This window comes from Hetaerina americana, unplaced genomic scaffold (genome assembly GCF_022747635.1).
Source record: "Hetaerina americana unplaced genomic scaffold, ioHetAmer1.1.p SCAF_22, whole genome shotgun sequence".
In the NCBI taxonomy this organism is placed as follows: domain Eukaryota; kingdom Metazoa; phylum Arthropoda; class Insecta; order Odonata; family Calopterygidae; genus Hetaerina; species Hetaerina americana.
The window spans coordinates 7,478,560-7,501,248 of NW_027286786.1; the positions used below are offsets into that span (position 1 = coordinate 7,478,560).

A 22,689-nucleotide genomic window follows, 5' to 3' on the forward strand; every position below is an offset into this window, starting at 1 on the left:
TTTGTTAGGAAACACAAAATATTTATTTATTAGCTGGGTCCATCCAAATACCTACCTAACCGGTAGATTACCTAATAATAATAATTATATATATATATATATATATATATATATATATATATATAACAGTCACAAGCGTGGCGATGGTAAATAAAACTCAGAAACGCAAAATATTTGTCGTACAACCATCTTTCTCAGCGGAAGGAAGAAAACGTTTTCGAACATATATATATATATATATATATATATATATATATATATATATATATATATATATATATATATATATATATATATAAACACGGATGTAGATTTGTAGAATATAGAGACACATTATATAGGGACACTCACAATATGTTATTTGACGTTTCGACAGCACGGCTGTCGTCTTCAGAATGGCGTTCTCGGGGAAGAGCGGAGGGGATGTGCGGGGGAGAGGTGGAGGAAGGAGAGGTAAAGGGACCAATAGGAAATGAACAAGGGGGTGGGGGGGGCAACCATATGATGCATTCAATGGGCTTGGTTCAGCCCGGGAGGTTTAAATGATTGGGCCACCCAGATATGCGCCATCTCGCGGGTTCTCACCTCTCCGGCTCTATATTCTACAAATCTACATCCGTGTTTTTATATATTTGTGCGTCGCCGAAGAGCGTTCCATTTCGAAGATATATATATATATATATATATATATATATATATATATATATATATATATATATATATATATATATATATATATACATATATATATATATACATATATATATATACATATATATATACATATATATATAGTATATATATATATATATATATATATATATATATATATATATATATATATATATAGTATATATATATATATATATATATATAAACGGCTGCTAAAGGCTAAATAAAGTGCTGCAGTAAAAAAACTCACGAAAAAGGTCAAGGGCAAGTGTCCGTCCACGTCGGAAAACCGCTTCCTAATCGATCGCCGGAGTCGAGTGTCCGGGTTAGGTGATGCTCGCCGTGGGAGCGCTCCTGCCTTCCGAGTGAGGCGGGCAGCTTGAACGTGGGTCGTGGGCAAATGGACAAGGAAGAGGTCTGGGACAGCATTCGTCCTAGTACTTTGGTGTCATTTGAGACGGTGTGGATAGGAGGCAAACACAGGAAGCAGGATTGCACTCACATTTCCATGCGTCTCAGATCTCACCACGAAGCACATCGGGCTACAGTTTTTGGGATGAAGAAGATGGTTGAATGGCGGTGCGGGTAAAATGGCACAACAAGAAAGTTGTTTAGAGAGATATGGGATAGTAATATTAGTCAATGAGTAGGTAAGCATACAATTTAAAAAGCAAGAAAAAAGCATGTAAGAAGTGTTTATCAAAGCATAGGCAAATTAAAAAATCTAATTCATCCGTTTAAAATTACTAATTAATTTAGATCAATGTTTAAATTTATTTGTATTCAAATTATTCAGATCATGATAATACTGTTGTGTTTAACGGTACTGAGAGTTTTTGGGCCGAACGGAGAACTTGGAAACTGGTTGTTTTTATTAAATATGCCGTATATAGGTTGTAAGTATTATAAGTAATCGTTTATATTATGTTGCTTGATGAACTTATATTGTCCTTTTTCCCTTTTGCCCACACAGCCTAAATTTAACTATGACGGACTTTTAAAATAATGCAAAGGATGAATCTCATTCAAGCTATTTGTTATACCTGTATGCACTTCTTCATCGGAACCTTTTTATTAGAGCTGTTTTATGTTATCATAGTACTTTAAGATCAAATTATATATTTATTATTTTGCATTCTAAGAAGCATTTTTTTCAAAAAAAAAAAGTTTTGTATCTATAAATAAGTCCTATAATGACATTTAAAATCTTACCGAATTTCTGTTACCTTAATATTTACCAGAGTGCTGCGTTAATAATATGAATGAGTGTGAATTTGTTAGATTATGATTCCGTCTGGTTTTATGTTTTCCCGCCAATGCACAGGATCTGGATGGCATTGTATTTTGGGGAGCCGTTAGCACACGTGTACTGATTGGCTAAGGGGACTACTAAACGGGCAATGGGTAACTGCAGGGGCAATGGGTAAGCTACAAGGGACAATGAAATATATTGGCCATTTGAAAAATGAATATTATTGCTGGATAATTATAGACGTCACACCTTTGAATGGCTGACTTATCGACTCTACAAAATGATTTTTTTAATTCCCTAAATGTGATAGCCGCCATGAAAGAAAATTATTCCTGAGGAGCACCAACGTTTTGAATTTTCGCGCCTATAGTATCATATTAAGATAAAAAAACTTGAAATGCATGTAATCGCCCCAAGATATACAGGCATGCATTAATTTGTTTTGGCTTGAAAATTAACAGATACTTTTTACAAAAGAGAGCAGACAAAATATTTTTACCAAAAAAAGGTGTTTTAATTTTAATTTTAATTAAAATATATAAATTCCAGCATTAATTCTTCTCTCTCAGAATAAATTAAGTTAAACTTTTATCCTTTGATCGTGGCTTTTTAATACTTACCAACAAAATAAACATATGAGGCAAAAGGCAACTCAATGGGATAAACGCTTTTATTTAAGTAAGTGAATTTATACAATGTATGATAAAAAGATAAAATAAGAGAGGATAACACTTCAAACTTGATAGATTTAAGTATGGAACTTTGAAAAGATGGGAACATATTTTCATCGCTTTTTTCAAAATAAACGATTGGCTTAGAATAGAAGAGAAATTTGGTTCCAAAATGTAGGGCTCTAGAATCAGTACCACTGTTAACTAAAAATTACATTTCCAATGCCGTTTTTATGTACCCGAACCAACTAAACCTTTATCAATTGTTGTGCTGATCAATTTCTTTCTAATGGGCTTCTGATGAGAAATAGAATGTACTTTCAACAATGGAGGTTTTTCAGGCAGCGGTATAGAAAAGTATTTGTGATAGACAATCTGGTATTTGTTAACCGAAAAAAACCATTCCACTGTCTAAGTCATATCCTTCAGTTTTATCCAGAAACTACTAAGCCTCGGCAAATTCTGCCATCAGTTAGGTGCACACTTTGAGCCCTCGTAAATATAATATAAAGGCAAGAATTTCTGAAGACTTGGAAGGCCAAACGTAAACGCCTTCTCCCTTCAGTTTGCCCTTCTGCGCACCAAAACTCACACCTTCCTCCATGCCGACCAATACGCTTATTATGCATGCAATCTCCTCTCCCACGCTCTCCCAACTCTCCCTCTCAGCCTTCAACGTCACATTAGATACCTCCCCCCATAATTTCTTACTTACCACAACTTCGTTCATTTCACAACTTTCTTAACATGGGCCTTTGCTAACCATTCTCTCCCTCCATTTCATTTTCTCCTTACAAAAATCTCAAAAGTCTGCTGCGAGATACTAATTACAGGATTTATTTTCACAACATTCATCAAATTCCAAATTAATAACTTATTACCTTAAGGACCAAACCAGTGTCTTTGTATATGACGATGACCAATTAGCTTTTGTAACCATTAATGTAATTTTTCGGAAAACGAAGTCAATACTTTCCCCCAAACAGGTCAATTCCTGAGAAAACTGGATGATACTTTCCAATATGGACTCTTGAGTATGTGGAATAAAGGCAAAGCTTTATCGTTTGGCTTTTTAATTTTTATATTCTTCTCACTTGCGAAATTTCTTTTGTGGGTAAACCGTTTATTGGGCGTCCAAGATTTCCGGGAGTTAATTCCGGGAGTAGAATATCCACAGAAACAAAAATATACATAATAAATTCTCTTGTAAATGATGATGATATGGTCATATGGTAACCATCGATATTACAGTTCAACAATTTCAGAGTGTAAAAATCACTCGTACCGACCGGGATTCGAATCCGGATCCCTCGTTGTCCGGCCGAGTGCTTTATCCAGTAAGGCTACCAAGGCGTCCAACGAATTTTAGAGTGTAGGAAGACACCTCGGTATCAAGGGATCCGGGTTTGATCCCGGTCACGGGGTATGATTGTTACAATCTGAAACTTGCATTGTAACGCACATTTAGCGGAATACTCCATTAAAAGTTAATGTCGCGGCATATCATGCTGAATGGTATTCATTCTCTCTCCCTCCCTATATATATACATATATATATATTTATTTATTTATATATATAGTATATTATAATTAGGTAATCTACCGGTTAAGGTAGGTTTTTGGATGGACATATTTACTAATTAAATAATTTTTGACCCCTAGCAAAACACAACATCCTACTTTACCTCAGGTCCCTCTTCAGCTCTGAGTACCTTCTTTCTCCCTTCATCCCGTCAGGCATCCCTATCCTGCTCCTTCCCTTTCCTCTTTTGCCCAACAATCTCCCCTCTATCACAGTCTTCAACATCCCAATACCGGTAAATACCCCCTTCATCCACTTTTCCTGCCTCCATAGGATTGCTCCCAACAAAACCCCTCTCTTCGCCCACCATGCCAAGTACTTCCTCATTTATTTTCTTCCCTGTCCATTTCACCTTCTCCATTCTTCTCCACCACCACATTTCAAAAGCCTCCAATCTACGTCTATCCTCCGGTTTCAATGACCACGTTCCCGCACCGTACATAGCTACGCTCCATATCAAAGTTTTTACCAGTCTTTTCTTAAGCGGATAATATAATAATACTTTGTAATTCCACAGATTTATTTCACAAACACATGACCCTGACGATGAACCTGAACCCTGACGATTACCTGAAGATGACGTTGTACGTCGAAACCCGGGTCGTGTGTTTGTGAAATAAATCTGTGGAAATACAAAGTATTATTATTTTATCCGCTTAAGAATGAACCGATTTCATAAAATAACGCCTGAAACCATCAATTATACAGTCTTTTCTTAATATCCTTACTCAACGTCCCCGTCAACTCCCTCCTCCTTGTGAAAGCCTCTTAGCCTAGCGCAATTCTTCTCCTTAAATACTATATACCGCTATAATTCCCAACCACAACTGAAAAAGCACAACCATATTCCATCTACTACACTAATCATTATTTCTACTTTCCCAATGTTCTCCCTCCTATCCCAATGACACTTTTTAGGGTAATCTACCGGTTAAGGTAGGTTTTTGGATGGACACAACTACCATATAAAAATTTAATTATATTCTCCTTACGTCCCTACTACTTTGACCGTGTTAGTCCAAAACACTACCGAGATACGTAAACTGTTCCGCCTCCTCTAGTTATTGCCCTCCAATTTTAATGTTAAGCTTAGTCTTTTTCTTTCTAGAAAATCGCATTACCTTTGTTTTATTAATATTGATTTTCATCCCATACCTGTCGCACAGAATTTCCAATTCACTCAGCAATGCTTGCAACCCCTTGGCTGACTGACAAACTAAAATTTGGTCATCAGCAAACCTAACTGATTTTACGAATTCCCCGCCAACTTTCATTCCTACCTGGAGTTCTTCCCACGCCTCTTTTATCATTTCCTCTGCATACAGGTTGAACAGCAACGGTGATAATGGGCAACCCTGCCTTACACCTCTTCCTAACACTGCCCAGCAGGATTCCCCGTTTCCCACCCGCACCTGAGATGTCTGAGACATGTACAGGTTGCGGATTAGCCTCCTTTCCCTCCAATCTATTCCTATTTTTTTCAATGTACTCATTAGTTTTTCCCGATTCACTCTATCAAACGCTTTTTCGAAATTTACGAAACAGGCAAATACCTCCAGGTTGTGTTCTATATTCCTCTTGATTAATAATCTCGTTACTGCAATGTCATCACGCGTACCTCTCCCCTTCCTAAACTCAAACTGGTCATACCCTAAGCCTGCGTCTTCCACCATGCTTCTTTTGCTTTTTTTGTTGACCGCCTCAATTTATTGTTTTATTCTTTGTGCTTCATTTTTCCTAACTCTGTGTTTACATTTTTCCATTTTCTCCACTCGTCCATCTTTGTAATCATCTCATCCGTGATACATGGTTTCCTAGTCCTTTTAGCTTCAACGGTTCCAATAGTGTCTTTTGCGGCTTTAGAGAACCCTTTCTTGATACTTTACCATTTTTCTTCGATAGTACTTAGCTCTTTACTATCCTCCATGATTTCCTCTACCGCCTCTTAATACTCCTTCCTTTTCAAACCATTTAATGCTTCTACATTCCATTTTCTAACTCGCCGCCCCTGCCTTATTTTTTTGAAACGGACGCTACATTTCATAACAGCTAAATTGTGGTCAGAGTTCGCATCCGCTCCCGGGAAGCTGTGCGAATTTACCACACTGTTCCTAAACCTTTTTCTAACCAGGATATAATCTAGCTGATACCTTTCTGAGTCACCTGGAATTTTCCATGCATACCTGCGTCATTTCTGGTGTCAAAACCAAGTGTTGGTGATGACTAGCCCCATTCTCCTGCAGAACTCAACTGCTTTCTCCCCGCGGTCATTCCTCATGCCTAAACCGTAGTCCCCGACCTCATCACCATCTCTTCCTTCGCCTACCGTCACATTCCATCCCCCATTACTATCAAATGTTTCCCTGCAGGAACACACGCGATTATGTCCTCTAACTGATCGTATATCCTATCGACCTCTTCTTCCTTATGGTTCCTCGGCGGCATGTATACCTGAATAATAACCAAGTTCGTCGGTTCTGCTTTTATTTCTACTATTAATAATATATCCGTTACCTGCTCTATGTTGACTACACTTCTTCCTACCTCTTCATTTAATACTATGGCGACCCCTCGTTGGTCCTCGTTCCCGCCGCTGTATATTATTCTACCCTGGTCACTCCATTAATCCCCGCTATCTTTCCATCTCACCTCGCATAGACCTAAAATATCTATATTTCCCCTTTCCATCTTTCGCTTAAAATTCTCCAATTTCCCTGTCCTCATCATTGTCCTAACATTCCACGTTCCTATTCTAACTAATGTGGTCTTCTTCTCCTGCGTCTTCTGTCCTGCTGCTGCTGGTTTTCCCTTTCAAGGGTTTCGTAGGATGACGACCGCGAAAGCGTTGCCTCCCCCGCTGCTGGGCACGACACACGGCCGTTTGGGCCGAGCCCCGTAGTTGCCAGGACTCAAAATCTCTCTATTGTCCATCATGTAAATCTTGGGAATGATAATTGAGGTGGTTTCCCGTTGCCTTCTTCAATAGGGTTTTTAACGTGACACCATCACTTTCTGGCCGCCCCACTGGGGTCAGACGCCATTGCAGCCGCCTCACTGAGGAACAGACGCTGCGTGGACTACCTTTCGTCTGGCTCCTAACCTTCAACCTGTCTGGCATGGGTGACCCCACCAGGAGCAATTTTTATTGCTCCCGCCAGCACAGCTCTAGTGGTCATCGGAACGCACAAGCCCTTCCACCACGTCAAGGTTGTAGTCCGGGGAGGAGAGGGACAGAACTGCAGTTCTGTCCCTCTCCTCCTTGATAAAGGTGGCAACGACCACCGAAAATTCGAAAAATAGTGAGTCTCTTTTTTTGTGTGTTTCTGTGTTTTTGTCTGTGTCCACTAGTGCTAAGTGTTATACATTATTATTCACGTCCGTGAGTCTTTCAAAAAGTGTTATATATATATATATATATATATATATATATATATATATATATATATATATATATATAATATATATATTATATATATGTGTGTGTGTGTGTGTACAAATATACACATATACATATATTCATATACACACACACATATGTATACTATATGATGTCTGTCAGTCTCCATGTCTATGAGTATTTAAATTTAAAAACTTGAAATATACGTGGTTAAAATTAAAATACATAGTAAACTATAATGACTACAATAAGGAATCCACAAAACGATTCATTCCGTCTGCTGCGACATTAAAGGCCCGCCTCATTCGCCTTGGAGGTGCTCATCATATGCAAAAGCGGTGACACAGATAAGCATGAGCAAAGGCGTGGCGAAGCTATAAGAGGAGGGCAAGGGTGATTTCTGCATTTCCACGACTTTAAAGCGGCTTTGAAGGAGAAGAAATAGGAGTGCGGAGGTGGGAGCGATAATCCCTGCACACGGACATCCCTGAAATATAGCACATGCACTTCCTCCCCTCCCCCTCACCCCCAGAGGGCGGATGGGAGAGTAATCACCTCAAAGGATTTGCCATAGGGGGCGAAGGGTGGATGGGGAGGAGGAGAGTGCCGGGGGGGAGTGTCTGCTCTCCCTATATAACCGCCGGCGGCGGAAGGGTCCGACTGTCAGAGACGTAGTGTGCCTCTCTCGAGAGTTGACCTACGCTTCAGCGCCCCTTTGCTGCTCGCCTGTTCGTCGTCGCTGGTAACTCCACTTCTCCGCATCTCCGGAGGCAACGGTGCGAATCTCCGCCCACACGCAGCAGCTGGACTGACCTAAGAGGATCCCATCACGTTTAAACCAGAAGTAAGTGCGGGGTTCTTGTCACGGAGCTACCTTCCCGAAATGTCACGTTTGAGTCTCGTCCCGTGATTCTCTTCCATGATTGCACTTAGTACCTTCAGTCAAGCGAGTTTATCGGTAGGTTCTCTCCAACAGTTTTTCAAAAGGCAATACAAATGCTATTATATCTAAATCAGTAAGAATATCCCTTGATGAGAATCCTCTTCATTAATTTGCGGAAACTTGTTCTTTATTTTCAATTTACTTTAGTGACGGACCAAACGTATATATGTTTTGAAAAATAAGTTATTTCACATATTTATTTGAGAAAAAAGTTCATATTGAGTAGTTATAAAAACATATATATATATATATATATATATATATATATATATATATATATATATATATATATATATTCAAAAACATATATTCATAATACTAACGGTTATTATATTTGTTAGTATGTATTCCGCTTCAGATGGACACTGCTACATTCCTTGGCATCGCCTGGTAAGACAAAAGCTGATTTCAAACACTACAATAGCCTGTTCTTCGTTTTAGTATACTTTCTTCCTTCCTTCTTCTCGTCCTACATCCCCCATTCTATTCCTATCCCAACTTCCTCGTTTGCCTAACATTCTCACCTCTATAACAATCTTCAACGTCCCACCGCCGTTTAATATGCTTTGCATTCATCTTTCCTGCCTCCTCGCGATTCCTCTCAAGAATCCCCTCTCTTCCCCTCTCACCATACTTCCCCTCACTTTTCCGTTTCATTTCCTATTCGTCCATATCACTTGTGAAAAGAGCTTGTGAAATTTTGAGCACAGTATGGGCCCTTTCATAGAGTCGAAATATTTATATTTTTCCAGTTATAGCAATATAATAAAATTAGTAGTTAAAAACGAAAAGGCACCAAACATAGCCTTACAACCATTCATTCTTCTTTCACTTTCGAAGCATGAAATAGAAATCCTTTAAGCAGATATACGGGGTGTGGCAACGTGACTCCCTTTTTTTAAACGCAAAACGCATTCAAAAAAGTAAGTTATTGTTCGTACCCTTTATTCAGTGGGCCCCTGTTAGTACATTACATGAATCCACGTATAGTACAATATTTCGACAATTCAATCATAAACATAAATGGAAATGGATATCACATTCATAAGTCACCTCTGTTCACCGTCTCCCAAAATTTTAGAAATTACTTGAATTCGCTCGAGGCTGAGAGTGTATAGCTCAACTCTTAAGAAAGAAGGATGATTCCTGCACACTTTGAAGATCAAGCATTAGTCGATTTCTGTGTTTTTTTTAATGGCCTATGCAAGAAATATCTTGTATTTCGTCGCAGTTGGCCTCAAGTATTAATTGTTTGCTGTTTTCCTCCAGATGGCAACCGCAGCTCTCATGGGTGAACCAAGGGCGGCCGCTTGGGGAAGCGGAGGCTTCTCCAACCAAACGGTCGTCGACATGGTCCTCCCGGAAATGCTCTCCAAGATCGACCCTCACTGGTAAGCCCCGGGCGTTCAAGTCTCCGAGAAATCCCTCATGCGATGCGCAGGGGCCGACCGTCAGTGTACGATGAGTGGCCGACTCTTCCCTCTAGAAAATAAGGGAGCTTAAGGAACAAAACCATATTTCACTCATGGCAAGAGGAGGGGTTCGAATGATTGCTCAAATCGAATCGTTGATTTTAGATTAAAGATTCACATTTCCTTCTCAATCCGAATGTGAGTTGGTGACAGCTAAAAATTAAATTAGCTATTCCACTGAATTTTATCCCGTTCCCATTTCAGCAAAATACGGAACTTTGATGGTAAAAATAGTAGCTTACATGAATACTGTACTTATGTTTTTTTTCAATAAGTGGAAATTTTATATTACTGAATTATAAAAGTGCCTGGAGAATGATAAAAAAAGGAGGATTAAAATCGATGATTAACATTACAATGATGAATAACTATAATTATATTACAGATGAAAATAATAATATATAATTAACGATAAGTATTTCACCATTTCCTGTCCAAAATTATGGCGGTTAAAATTATTTTCTTTTGTCGATTTGCTACAGGAAGTGAACATTTCTTGTTCGTCATAAACCGTATTTTCCATTTTACTCTTTTTGACTAAGCGTTGCATGACATTATTTATGTTCCATTATAAAAATTCGTTTCAATTCTTTTACAGTTATGCTAAATGTGGGCTCTCGTTTATTGAATGAATGAAAAAATTACTTCTCAATGACTGTCCGCAAAACGGTGACACAAGTGTGTAAAATTCAGTGAACTATAGTAGTGACCTTAATAATGACATCACAAAATTGAATGAACAGAAAATATTATCGACTACCTCGTAAAAATCAGACAAATTATCGATGCACACAATTACTGGCTTTAAAGTTCTCCTTTTTGGCGCATTAGGGGAGTGAATTGCCTGATATTGGAGTGCTATCAATGATTCCATGGGCATTAAAAGCACCAGGCTGGAGTGGAGTGCTCGCGGCGCCCTTGAAGGGAGGAAAGACCTCCGCGGAGAACACCAACTCCAACGTTAACTCCCACTTAACGTCTCCCCAACACCGCAGACTTCAGCTATTGGATTTACAATCCGATTCCATCCAACATTATACTTGTAATGTGTCAAAAGATTATAAAATGTCATTCAATCATTATCTAATGAATCAATTTCTCGAAATTTAGGAAATAATTTATCAAAAAAAGCCATGAACTATGCTATTAAAAATTTATAATCATAACACTGAACTTGTGAAGGGTATATACTTTGATGAAATCAGTGCAGGAGCTGATCGGGGAAATCTTTTAAAAAGAAAAAAATAACTCATGGTAATGGAAGTGTGAAAGAAGCTTCAAATATACCTTCGGTGAAACGCATTGCCTTAATGAAGAAATTTCAATTATTAAGTACACGTTGACCTCGCGCGGGGGCACTCTGTTTCTCACCCCAGGTACCAGTTCCCTCCCATGAACCCCCTGTGGCACGGAATCCTGGGATTCGTCATCGGGTGCCTTGGCGTGGTCTCCTGGTGTGGCAACGGGGTCGTGATCTACATCTTCTCGACCACCAAGTCCCTGCGAACCCCCTCCAACCTGCTGGTCGTCAACCTCGCCTTCTCCGACTTCCTCATGATGGTCGTCATGTGCCCCTTCATGCTGGTCAACTGCCACCATGAGACGTGGGTGTTCGGTGAGTCAAATTTCTCAAAGTACATCTTGCAGAAGTTAAAATTGTTTCTGATCCCTAACTTACGCTCACTCATTGAGTTTTTAAGAGTTAATTTAGCAAAAAGGAATGTTTTCCTGTCACACTCCTACCACCAGCCTATTTATTTGAGTTGAGGTAAAGGAAAGATACTAAAGTTCTTTTACGCAAGATTTTTTGATTTGAACTCTGGCATATTATCCTTGAAATAAAACATGTGAGAAATGAAATATTTCATGCAAGGGAAAAAATTTCCCTTGCATGATATGAAAAAAACTTTTTCTAGCGCCTAAGTACGACGCTACTGAATATATTCCTACCAAAACTTTCAAATGAACACCTTTTCAGGAAAAATAGCGCAAAATTTGTAATATATATATATATATATATATATATATATATATATATATATATATATATATATATATATATATATATATATATATATATATATATATATACTTAGCAGAACAAAAAGTGACTGTAATAATGGTTTTCGGCCGATTCTCGTGTTGCAGGTCCCCTCATGTGCGAGCTTTATGCTTTTGCTGGCTCGCTTTTCGGCTGCGCTTCGATTTGGACCATGGTATCCATTGCCATGGACCGATACAACGTCATCGTCAAGGTACGCTGAAATAGTGGTCATTTATTAATGATTTATCAATTCTCATTTGAGAATTATCGGTAGGAGTGGATAATAACGGCCGCCGTCATGAAAGAGAAGTGCATAATTCAAATTTAATGCTTATTTCAGGGTCTTTCCGGTAAGCCTTTGACAGTAAGCAGAGCCCTTGTCTGGATCCTTCTTATCTGGGTGCACGCTGCCGTCTGGACCATCTTCCCAATGGTTGGCTGGAACAGGTTTGTAAAATAACAATTTGAAATGCCAGGTGAAACTAAATGTATGTAAAAGCAGATATTTGCATCTATTATTGTTTAAATATTAGCTAAACTCTTAAACTCTCGATGACAATATAATTCTAAACTTATTTTGATTTGCAATGTCCAAATTTTAACTATGGTTTACGGAAACGTCTGCCCAGGTACGTCCCGGAGGGCAACATGACCGCTTGCGGAACTGACTACCTGACCAAGGACTGGTTCCACAAGAGCTACATCCTCGTCTACTCTGTGTTCTGCTACTGGCTGCCTCTCCTCACCATCATCTACTCATACACCTTCATCGTCAAGGTTAGCACTGCAATATGAGCACTACTGGCGAAGATAAAGACACAAACCCCGTCTTGATGACTGACTATAATTCAGACGAGTTTGTTTTTTTCTGCTGATGGTTGAGAATGTTATCATTTACTCGGCATAAATCAATTCTGCTCTAGGCCGTGGCTGCCCACGAGAAGGCTATGAGGGAGCAGGCCAAGAAGATGAACGTGGCATCCCTTCGATCCGCGGATGCACAGAACACCAGCGCCGAATGCAAGCTGGCCAAGGTGAGAGAAATAGGATCCTTCTTGCCCGTCATACCAATTCCCTCTGAAAATGTCGAATCTCCTGCGTTTGAGTCCTTAAACTTTGCACAGCGGGCAGTTTCTCTTGAGTCGGGGGGGAAAGAGCAGCATTCCCTTCGCCACCCCGCTGCCTCGTTTTACCTCTCTCTCTATTCTCTCCCCTCAGATTGCCTTGATGACCATCTCCCTCTGGTTCATGGCCTGGACCCCGTACCTCATCATCAACTTCGCTGGAATCTTTGAGACCATGACAATCAGCCCCCTCGTCACCATCTGGGGATCTCTCTTCGCCAAGGCTAACGCCGTCTACAACCCAATTGTCTACGGTATCAGGTGAGAAAAGTCGTGATAATAGTTGCGAGGAACCTTCTTTGAGAAACTGAAGGAGGAAAACAAAGAAAAATTGCTATTAGATGCGTCCTGCATTTTAATTGGCGAATACTTGAATCTGGATTACAAATTCTTCCGTAAATTATAATTATTATCACCCGACATATTGTCATTTAGCAGAGACAACCAGTAAACTAACCATAATTAGTATCTTTAATTAATAACAGATTAGTAACAATGACATAGTGTCTAATGGGGATATCAAAATCTATAAATTTCTCACAGAGCAGTAGAACCCCAAAAAGAGTTTTCTTGTATTCGCAAAAACATAAGATCGAAATTAAGAACACATATTTTAGCCAGAATAGTCTTTCCACTCAAGAAGGAACATGCTCCAATTAAGGGTCCTTGCGTTAAATGTTAATTCTTTGATATTAAAATGACCCTATTTTGGAGCAATTATCAATCCTAAGTTCTCCATTAAATTGCTGAATAAAGTATAAGTAAATTATTCTGGTGAAAAATAATTTGCGACCACTCTCCTTCCGGCCCATTTTTCATGTCACGAGTTGTTGGGTAATATGTTGGGGGAATACAATGACTTATTCATGAGAGTCTGTTCTCAATGGCATGGTGTTTCGTGCATATCTGCTTATTAAATACCACTCTTTGGGTCAGCGGCACCCTTTGTCCTTTCGTCTCTGCAATCGCCTGTCCAAACTGCGACCTCGGTGAAAGGAGACCAAAGCCGTAAACACCGGAGCACGCCCTCAAATCATTTAGATATTGCGGAAGGAGAAATGCCGCGAGATGCTCTTTCTTTCTCTCTCTGAGCAGGCACCCGGAATAACTCCTGCCAATATTCGTCCTGAGGGTGGTTACAATCTTTTTCCCGCTAGTCCACCTGTACATGCTACGTGAAAATCGGCTTTGATGAGTTTCAGGCAATATCTGTCGGCGCTGTTTTATGGTGTTGAAACTATCTGCCATGCACGCATTCGCCGTCAATTTTATTTTATGCACACAGTCACTATGAGCCACAATTCCAAGGAAAGATTCCGGCAACTTTGGCTAATTTCGATTCGTTGGTACCATTCGTCTGTAAGTCTAAGTGCTATCAAGTTGTGTTTTTCAACTCGACTCACTATTATTTCGCAGCCACCCCAAATACCGAGCCGCTCTCAACGAGAAGCTGCCGTTCTTGGCCTGCGCCGCCGCCGAGCCTGCCCCGCCCGCCGACAACCAGTCCTCCGGCACCGCCGCCTCCGCCGAGGAGAAGGCCTAAGGCCAGCACCCGCATCCCTCCCGCCGTCGCCCCAAGAGAACGCCCCGCTGCCGACGCCAAAAATCCCCTTTGTACATCTCCTCTGTACATTATTTTTCTGCCAAAATTAAAAATACCTTTCTAATTCCTTAACCTTGGATGTTTTTATTCACATCAGTCATTGCCCGAAAGGTCTTACGGGAAGAAACGTAAACTCAATTGACTCTTTGAACTTAATAGGGCTGAGGATGTCTAAATTGTTGTAATGAAATAGACATCTATAAATTCTAAATTGGATGTAATAATCATCAAAATGGGTGAAACATTAGCATTGAAATTTCACACCAGGATTATTGGCGACTACATTTGATAAATGGTCGTCATTGAACACCAAAAGAGGGAGATTGTCGGAAGATTTTATATTAATTACAGCAAAGGCCAAGGCTATTTCTTCCCCCTGGCATTAATTTGAAAAATCTTCTTACCAAGTACAGAAACCGGTGTTCATAATCCTGCAAGTAAATTTAATTGATTCTTTGTCGAGAGTAATAAATTTAATTTTCATGATCATTTTATCTAATGATCCATAAAGTTTTACGCGCATTAAGTCAAACAGGTCATTATACGTATACTCGACAATAAATAAAATCCCTCGTTAAATATACATTGCGATAAATATTTAAAATGCCAATAATTAGAGAAGTATTTTAAGCATTTAAACGGTTAGTTTCCTTCAAATGGTTTTTAAGTGTATTTTTCAGCTTTTTATTGGTTTTTACAAATATTGCCTACGAAAGCCTGCCAGGCCCATTTTCATTAGAAAATGGGCCTGTAGAAAGCACAATGACAAAGTACTTAAAACATTTTGGAATTTAACTGGACTCGGTGATTTAACAGCGCAAGAAAATAGATTCTTTCACAAATCTTTTCATGAAATTTTAATTGCCACAAATGAAAAACCTTTCAAATGTACGAGGGTCATCCGGAAAGTAGTACCCGTTCGTGCCGCATGAAGTGCTGACGACGCGAGTAGCCGCTGGACGAGGTCAGATAGCTTCAGTGGCTTGTCTGCCTTCTCTGAGCCAAGTTGCGTGACGCTAGCATTGCCTGTGTTGTTTCTGTGATTGTTTACAATGTTTAAAAAAATTGAGAACGCCGCCAGTTGTGAAGTGAGGGCAGTGATTAAATTCCTCAATGCAAGAAACGTTCGCCCATGTGATATTCATCGCCAATTAAAGGAGGTGTATGGAGACAATGTAATGGACGAGTCGTCTGTTCGGCGGTGGTGTCGCAACTTCAACATGGGGAGGGGGAACACACACGACGATGAGCGTTCGGAGAGACCGTCTGTCATTACAGACCAACTGGTGAGCTCAGTTGACGAATTCGTGAGGAACGATCGGCGCGTCACAATTGATGACATCTGTGAGCATTTTCCCAATGTTTCTCGAACAATTGTTCATGAAATTGTTAAACACCATCTGCATTATGCAAAAATTTGTGCAAGATGGGTCCCTCGCGTATCTCAATGAGCTGGCGGCGAAGGACTATGCAGCAGGAATACAGAAACTTGTCACACGTTATGACAAATGCCTTAATTTGCTTGGAGATTATGTTGAGAAGTAGTTTAAAGTATCCTCTTTCAAATAAAATTTTTTATGTTTGTTAATATTTACTTTTGTGTCTTTATTTCACGAACGGGTACTACTTTCCGGATGACCCTCGTATAAGATATCTAATTCATGGTGGAAATACAAAATGGTGAAGAAAAACCGATAAAGACTAAATTGAGCGTATATTATTCCTTTTTTGGCGAAAAACACCGTACGCAGGGGCAGAGTGGTGTCAAGAGTTGCCCATTGGTATGGAAGGTAACTTTGGGATCTATTGTAACTCTGCAAAATAGTTGAGGAAGCATTTGTAAAATGAGCTCTCTAATGCAATTTGCATAAATGAAACTATTCAAATCGGGTATTTTAAATTTGTAAAGAAACAACAATAAATAATATCACACCAAAAATACGAGGTGACAAATACCACAGGTTAGTAAGTGATGACTCAACAGAGGTCAGGCAGCATTCACAAATACCACTCCTCATTTGGCATTTGTACGACTTCATTCGACGAGCGGAAAGATTTTATTGAATTTTTTTGTCTGCCGAGGAAAGAAGCATGTTCATCACAAACTTCAACTAACCTTGAAAAATAATGGAAACTACTAACGTTAGTTTTTTAGGTAAGCGTTACTTTACTTAGCAGCATTGGCACATAAGTTTTCCATTCAATGATTCATTCGAATGGTGGCTCACGCATTTAACGAGTGAAAAATCATGAATCGTTGTAATCAAATGACCATGTCTTGGTCAAACCAGTGTTTCTATGCATCATAATTTGTCCAGTAAATGATTACATAACGCTGATGGAAATGTAAAAGAGTGGTTGCCTTTTAACTCCTGATCCAATGAGACACAATGCATTGAAAGTTAAGACTAAGTAATGAATCTTAAATACAATCACATGACGCAAGATAGAAAGAGATACACGAGTCAATAATAAGAATTAAAATTCCAATTCACCATCAACTGTAGACGTTCTTGATATAATTTCGCCATAACACAAGAGAGATAGTGCACTTAAAACTAAATCAAGCTTGATTATTTTTAAATCTTCACTTGCTTAAATGATGACATTTTGAACGCAAAGAAGCTGTCCATGAAAGTGCTAGAGAAAAATTTACTCGATTTTTAATATGATAAAAACTAAATAAAATGTACTAGAAATAATACATATGAATATAGTCGAATGCAAAGGAAAAGGTACTAGTAGTGTGTTTCATTCACATTATACTGGCTAAACGTCGCGTATAAATAGGTACTAAATACGTCTTTCATAAATATGATGTCTTCAAAGAAAGTGGAACCATTATACTTCAGAAAAACACAACACTTCACGAAATGCAGTAGATTGCTATCGAATCAATTCCCCCATCGGAATGTATTCTCCGGGATATGCATAATAAAATTTAGTGATACAGGTTGTATTTAACGTAACTATTGCGTTGCTGTTTACATTGCAGCATGTTAGTGATTTAATTTATTGTTTAAAACAACTGTAAAAGTGGTTGAGAGAATTGGAAAGTCAGTGCAAACGGCTTTCGATAAGAACGAATGTAAACTAAACAAAGTTTATGTGGTTTTCAAAAAAGAGCAAGGCTTAGTTGAATGTTGAAAAAAGGTCATAAAATTTATGCGGAGTATTTTGATGGTGAGGTGAGCATGAGGAGGTGATTTATTATGGGTTAGGGGCATGGGACATGGTATTGGACGAGCAAGAAAGTGGAAGGAATAGAATGAGGGAGTTTGCAAAATTGTAGGAGGGTGTATTAAAGTGTCGGAGGGTGTATTGAAGTTTTGTTTGGTTAGGAGAGGTAAAGAAATGTATCGTTGTTCAGTCAGTTTCCAACCTAAAACTTACCTTAAACGGTAGACTACCAAATCGATAAAATAGAAAATAGCCCTCACACCCCGAAAGAAATTATTATTCACCCTCTGTGAACGCTCTTAGTGAAAAATCCTCCAAAACAATACAATTTACTGTTCACTTAAAGATCGCCGGTAATTAGGAAAACTTCCTGAAATAAAGAGACTTAGAAAAAGAGGGATCTTCCTTATTGAAAACTGATATTATTTCAACTTCCTTCAGCTAAATGTTGTCATTTTTATCACTGAAAAACTGCGGGCTGATATACGCCACAAATATTTATTCCCTTGTTTTTTTAATTTATTTCGACAGTGTTTTCATTTCAATTACCCTTTCCATTTGATCCTGCTAAGAAAAAACAATTCCCGACCGTCTTACCAAGATTTATTTTTCTATTAATCTAGAAGATACGAATTATTAATTGATTGCTAGCTACAGTCACGTAATACCACTTACAAGGTATAGCGGTTTCAGGTCCACTGTAGTCTCGTGGTAAGAACAAGAACAGTAGGACTGAATGACTGTAAGAACATGTTCGCGACTACGCCACGCCATTCAACTCTGCTTCTTATGCCCTCAATTCAATAATTCCCCCCTTATGTGTAGAAGTTGAAAGGAAGTTTTCTGTTCTCCTTGAATTGTATGCTTTCTTGCCTTTTCTTGATTGGAAATGGTTTTGAAAAATATCAAAACGTAGCCGTCATACCAAATGCCGCTGCTTGGTTAGTAAGGACTTATTTAAATTAAGGGAATGAAGAAGATATTTAAATAAATTTCTACACTGTATATTTAAAATACATTATGGGAGTTAATATTATTATTTATAAGTTATCTGTCATACATTTGATGACGGAAGTTTATATATAGACTGCAAACCACCTTACTGTATATTTATTCATTTTATTGTATTTTGAATCATATAAGAGTAACTCCCTCCCCGGACTACAACCTTGACGCGGTGGAAGGGCTTGTGCGTTCCGATGACCCCTAGAGCTGTGCTGGCGGGAGTAATAAAAATTGCTCCTAGTAGGGTCACCCATGCCAGATAGGTCGAAGGTTAGGAGCCAGACGAAAGGTAGTCCACGCAGCGTCTGTTCCTCAGTGAGGCGGCTGCAATGGCGTCTGACCTCAGTGGGGCGACCAGTAAGTGATGGTGTCACGTTAAAAACACTATTGAGGAAGGCAACGGGAAACCACCTCAATTATCATTCCCAAGATTTACATGAGGGACAATGCAGAGATTTTGAGTCCTTGCAACTACGGGGCTCCGCCAAAACGGCCGTGTGTCGTGCCCGGCAGCGGGGGAGGCAAGGCTTCCGCGGTCGTCATCCCACGAAAACCTTGCAAGGGAAAACCAGCAGCAGCAGGACAGAAGACGCAGGAGAAGAAGACCACATTAGTTAGAATAGGAACGTGGAATGTTAGGACAGGGAAATTGGAGAATGTAAAGCGAGAGATGGAAAGGGAGATTATAGATATTTTAGGTCTATACGAGGTGAGATGGAAGGATAGCGGGGATTACTGGAGTGATAATTATAGAGTAATATACAGCGGCGGGGACGAGAGACAACGAGGGGTTGCCGTAGTATTAAATAAAGAGGTAGGAAGAACCGTAGTCAACATAGAGCAGGTAACGGATAGATTACTACTAGTGGAGATAAAAGCAGAACCGACGGACTTGGTTATTTTTCAGGTATACATGCCACCGAGAAACCATAAGGAAGAAGAAGTCAATAGGATATACGATCAGTTAGAGGACATACTCACGGATGTTACCGCGGGGAAACATTTGATATTGATGGGGGATTGGAATGCGACGGTAGGCGAAAGAAGAGATGGTGATGAGGTGGGAGACTACGGTTTAGGCACGAAGAATGGCCGCGGGGAGAAAGCAGTTGAGTTCCGCAGGAGACAGGGATTAGTCGTTACCAACACTTGGTTTACACACCACAAAACACGTAGGAATACATGGAAAATTCCAGGTGACTCAGAGAGGTATCAGCTAGATTATATCCTGGTTAGGCAAAGGTTTAGGAACAGTGTGATAAATTCGCACAGGTTCCCGGGAGCGGATGCGGACTCTGACCACAATTTAGTTGTTATGAAATGTAGTGTCCGTTTCAAAAAGATAAGGAAGAGGCGGCGAGTTAAAAAATGGAATGTAGAAGCATTAAATGGTTTGAAAGGGAAGGAGTACCAACAGGCGGTAGAGTTATCATGGAGGATCGTAAAGAGCCAAGTACTATCGAAGAAAAATGGGAAAGTATCAAGAAAGTTTTGTCTAAAGCCGCAAAAGACACTATTGGAACTGTTAACGCTAAAAGGACTAGGAAACCATGGATTACGGATGAGATGATGACAAAGATGGATGAGCGGAGAAAATTGAAGAATGTTAACACAGAGTTAGGAAAAATAAAGTACAAAGAATTAAACAATAAATTGAGGCGGGCAACAAATAAAGCCAAAAAGCCCGGGGGAAGACGCAGTCTGGAAAGTCTGCAGAGTAAGGGTGATGTTGGTGCGCTGTATAGCAAATCTTTATCGGAAAGTAAGAAAGAGAGACCTATACTAACAATTAGAGATAAGGCGGGTAGGGTAATAGTTGACGCAGGGAAGATCCAAGAGAGATGGAAGGAATATATAGAAGAACTGTATAGTAAAGATCTTCGACCAACAAAGTTAGACATTGATAAAGAATATGACGTAGAGGAAAATAGCTTAGGTCCAGGCATACTCGGCGATGAGATAGAAGGGGTATTAAGGGAAATGAAACTAAATAAGGCCCCGGGGGGGTGGATAACATTCCCGCGGAACTATTGAAATGCTTAGGAAAATGTGGGAGGAAGAGGCTATATTGGCGGAACCGTAGTATTTATGAGGAAGGAATCTGGGCGGAAGACTTTATGAGATCAGTTTTAGTTCCTATTCCGAAAATGGTAAAGGCTCATGTGCGGACTACAGGACGATAATTTTGATATCGCACGCAGCTAAAAATGTTCTCAGGATCATAAAGAAAAGGATAGAGAGTAGGGCAAATGATTACTTAGCGGATGATCAGTTTAGGTTTAGGAAGGGGAGAGGTACGCGTGATGCCATTGCAGTAATGAGAATATTAATCGAGAGGAATATAGAACACAACCAGGAGGTATTTGTCTGTTTTGTAGATTTCGAAAAAGCGTTTGATAGAGTGAATTGGGGAAAACTAATGAGTATCTTGCAGAAAATGGGAATAGATTGAAGGAAAGGAGGCTAATCTGTAAACTTGACATACCTCAGACTGCTAAGGTGCGCTCGGGGAACGGGGAGTCCGGATGGGCAGTGTTAGAAAGAGGTATAAGGCAGGGTTGCCCATTATCACCGTTGCTGTTCAACCTCTATGCAGAGGAAATGATAAGAGAGGTGTGGGAAGAACTGGAGGTAGGAATGAAAGTGGGCGGGGAATTCGTAAAATCAGTTAGGTTTGCTGATGATCAAGCTTAGGTTTGTCAGTTAGCCAAGGGGTTGCAATCATTGCTGAGTGAATTGGAAATTCAGTGCGACAGGCATGGGATGAGAATCAATATTAATAAAACAAAGGTTATGCGAATTTCTAGAAAGAAAAAGGCTAAGCTAAACATTAAAATAGGAGAGCAAAAGTAGAGCTAGAGCAGGTAGAACAGAGCAGGTAGAACAGTTAACGTATCTCGGTAGTGTTTTGGACCAACGCGGTCAAAGTAGTAAGGACGTAAGGAGAAGAATTGCGCTAGGCAAAGAGGCTTTCACAAGGTGGAGGGAGTTGATGACAGGGGCGTTGAGTAATGGTATTAAGAAAAAACTGGTAAAAACTTTGATATGGAGTGTAGATATGTACGGTGCGGAAACGTGGTCATTGAAGCAGGAGGATAGACGTAGACTGGACAGAGAAGAAAACAAATGAGGAAGTACTTGGTATGGTGGCCGAAGAAAGGGGTTTGTTTGGAGAAATCATATGGAGGCAGGAAAAGTGGATGATTGGCGTATTGACCGGCAGTGGGATGTTGAGGACTATAATAGAGGGGAGAATGTTAGGCAAACGAGGAAAGGGAAGGAACTGGATAGGGATGTTGGACGGGATGAAGGGAGGAAGAAAGTACTCAGAGATGAAGAGGGACCTAATGTAGAGTAGAATGTTGTGTTTTGCTAGGGGTCACAAATTATTTATTTTAGTAATTACATCCATCCAAAAACCTACCTTAACCGGTAGATTACCTAATAATAATATGAGTAAATAAATTGAATAAGAAGGGAATGTATTGGTCAAGACCTATTAGCAGCAAATACCAAGAAACTGACATAATTTCATGAAAAACTTTAATATACATCATAACTTTGTCCAGGTAATTATGTAAAAGGTCATGAGTTGCACGGAGTGTGCATAGACAGTATTGGTGAAATAACAAAATTTTTAAAGCTATTATATTTTAACAAAAGTTAATATTCATTTATGCTGTGATAAAAAATTACAGCGATTTTGATTTGCAATACCATATTACTCTGCAATATATTTGCAGT

General features: G+C 39.5%; 1 protein-coding gene across 1 annotated transcript; it reads left to right on the forward strand.

The window, feature by feature from the left end:
* The first annotated feature begins 8,228 nt into the window (after positions 1-8,228).
* On the forward strand, positions 8,229-14,832 carry LOC139689314 (opsin-1-like). The gene is made up of 9 exons (XM_071586393.1): positions 8,229-8,418; positions 9,787-9,908; positions 11,366-11,604; positions 12,138-12,244; positions 12,374-12,480; positions 12,663-12,810; positions 12,957-13,067; positions 13,252-13,418; positions 14,574-14,832. The coding sequence occupies exons 2-9, from the start codon at positions 9,787-9,789 to the stop codon at positions 14,698-14,700; spliced, it is 1,128 nt and encodes a 375-aa protein (XP_071442494.1). The 5' UTR covers positions 8,229-8,418; the 3' UTR covers positions 14,701-14,832.
* Positions 14,833-22,689: the final 7,857 nt, after the last annotated feature.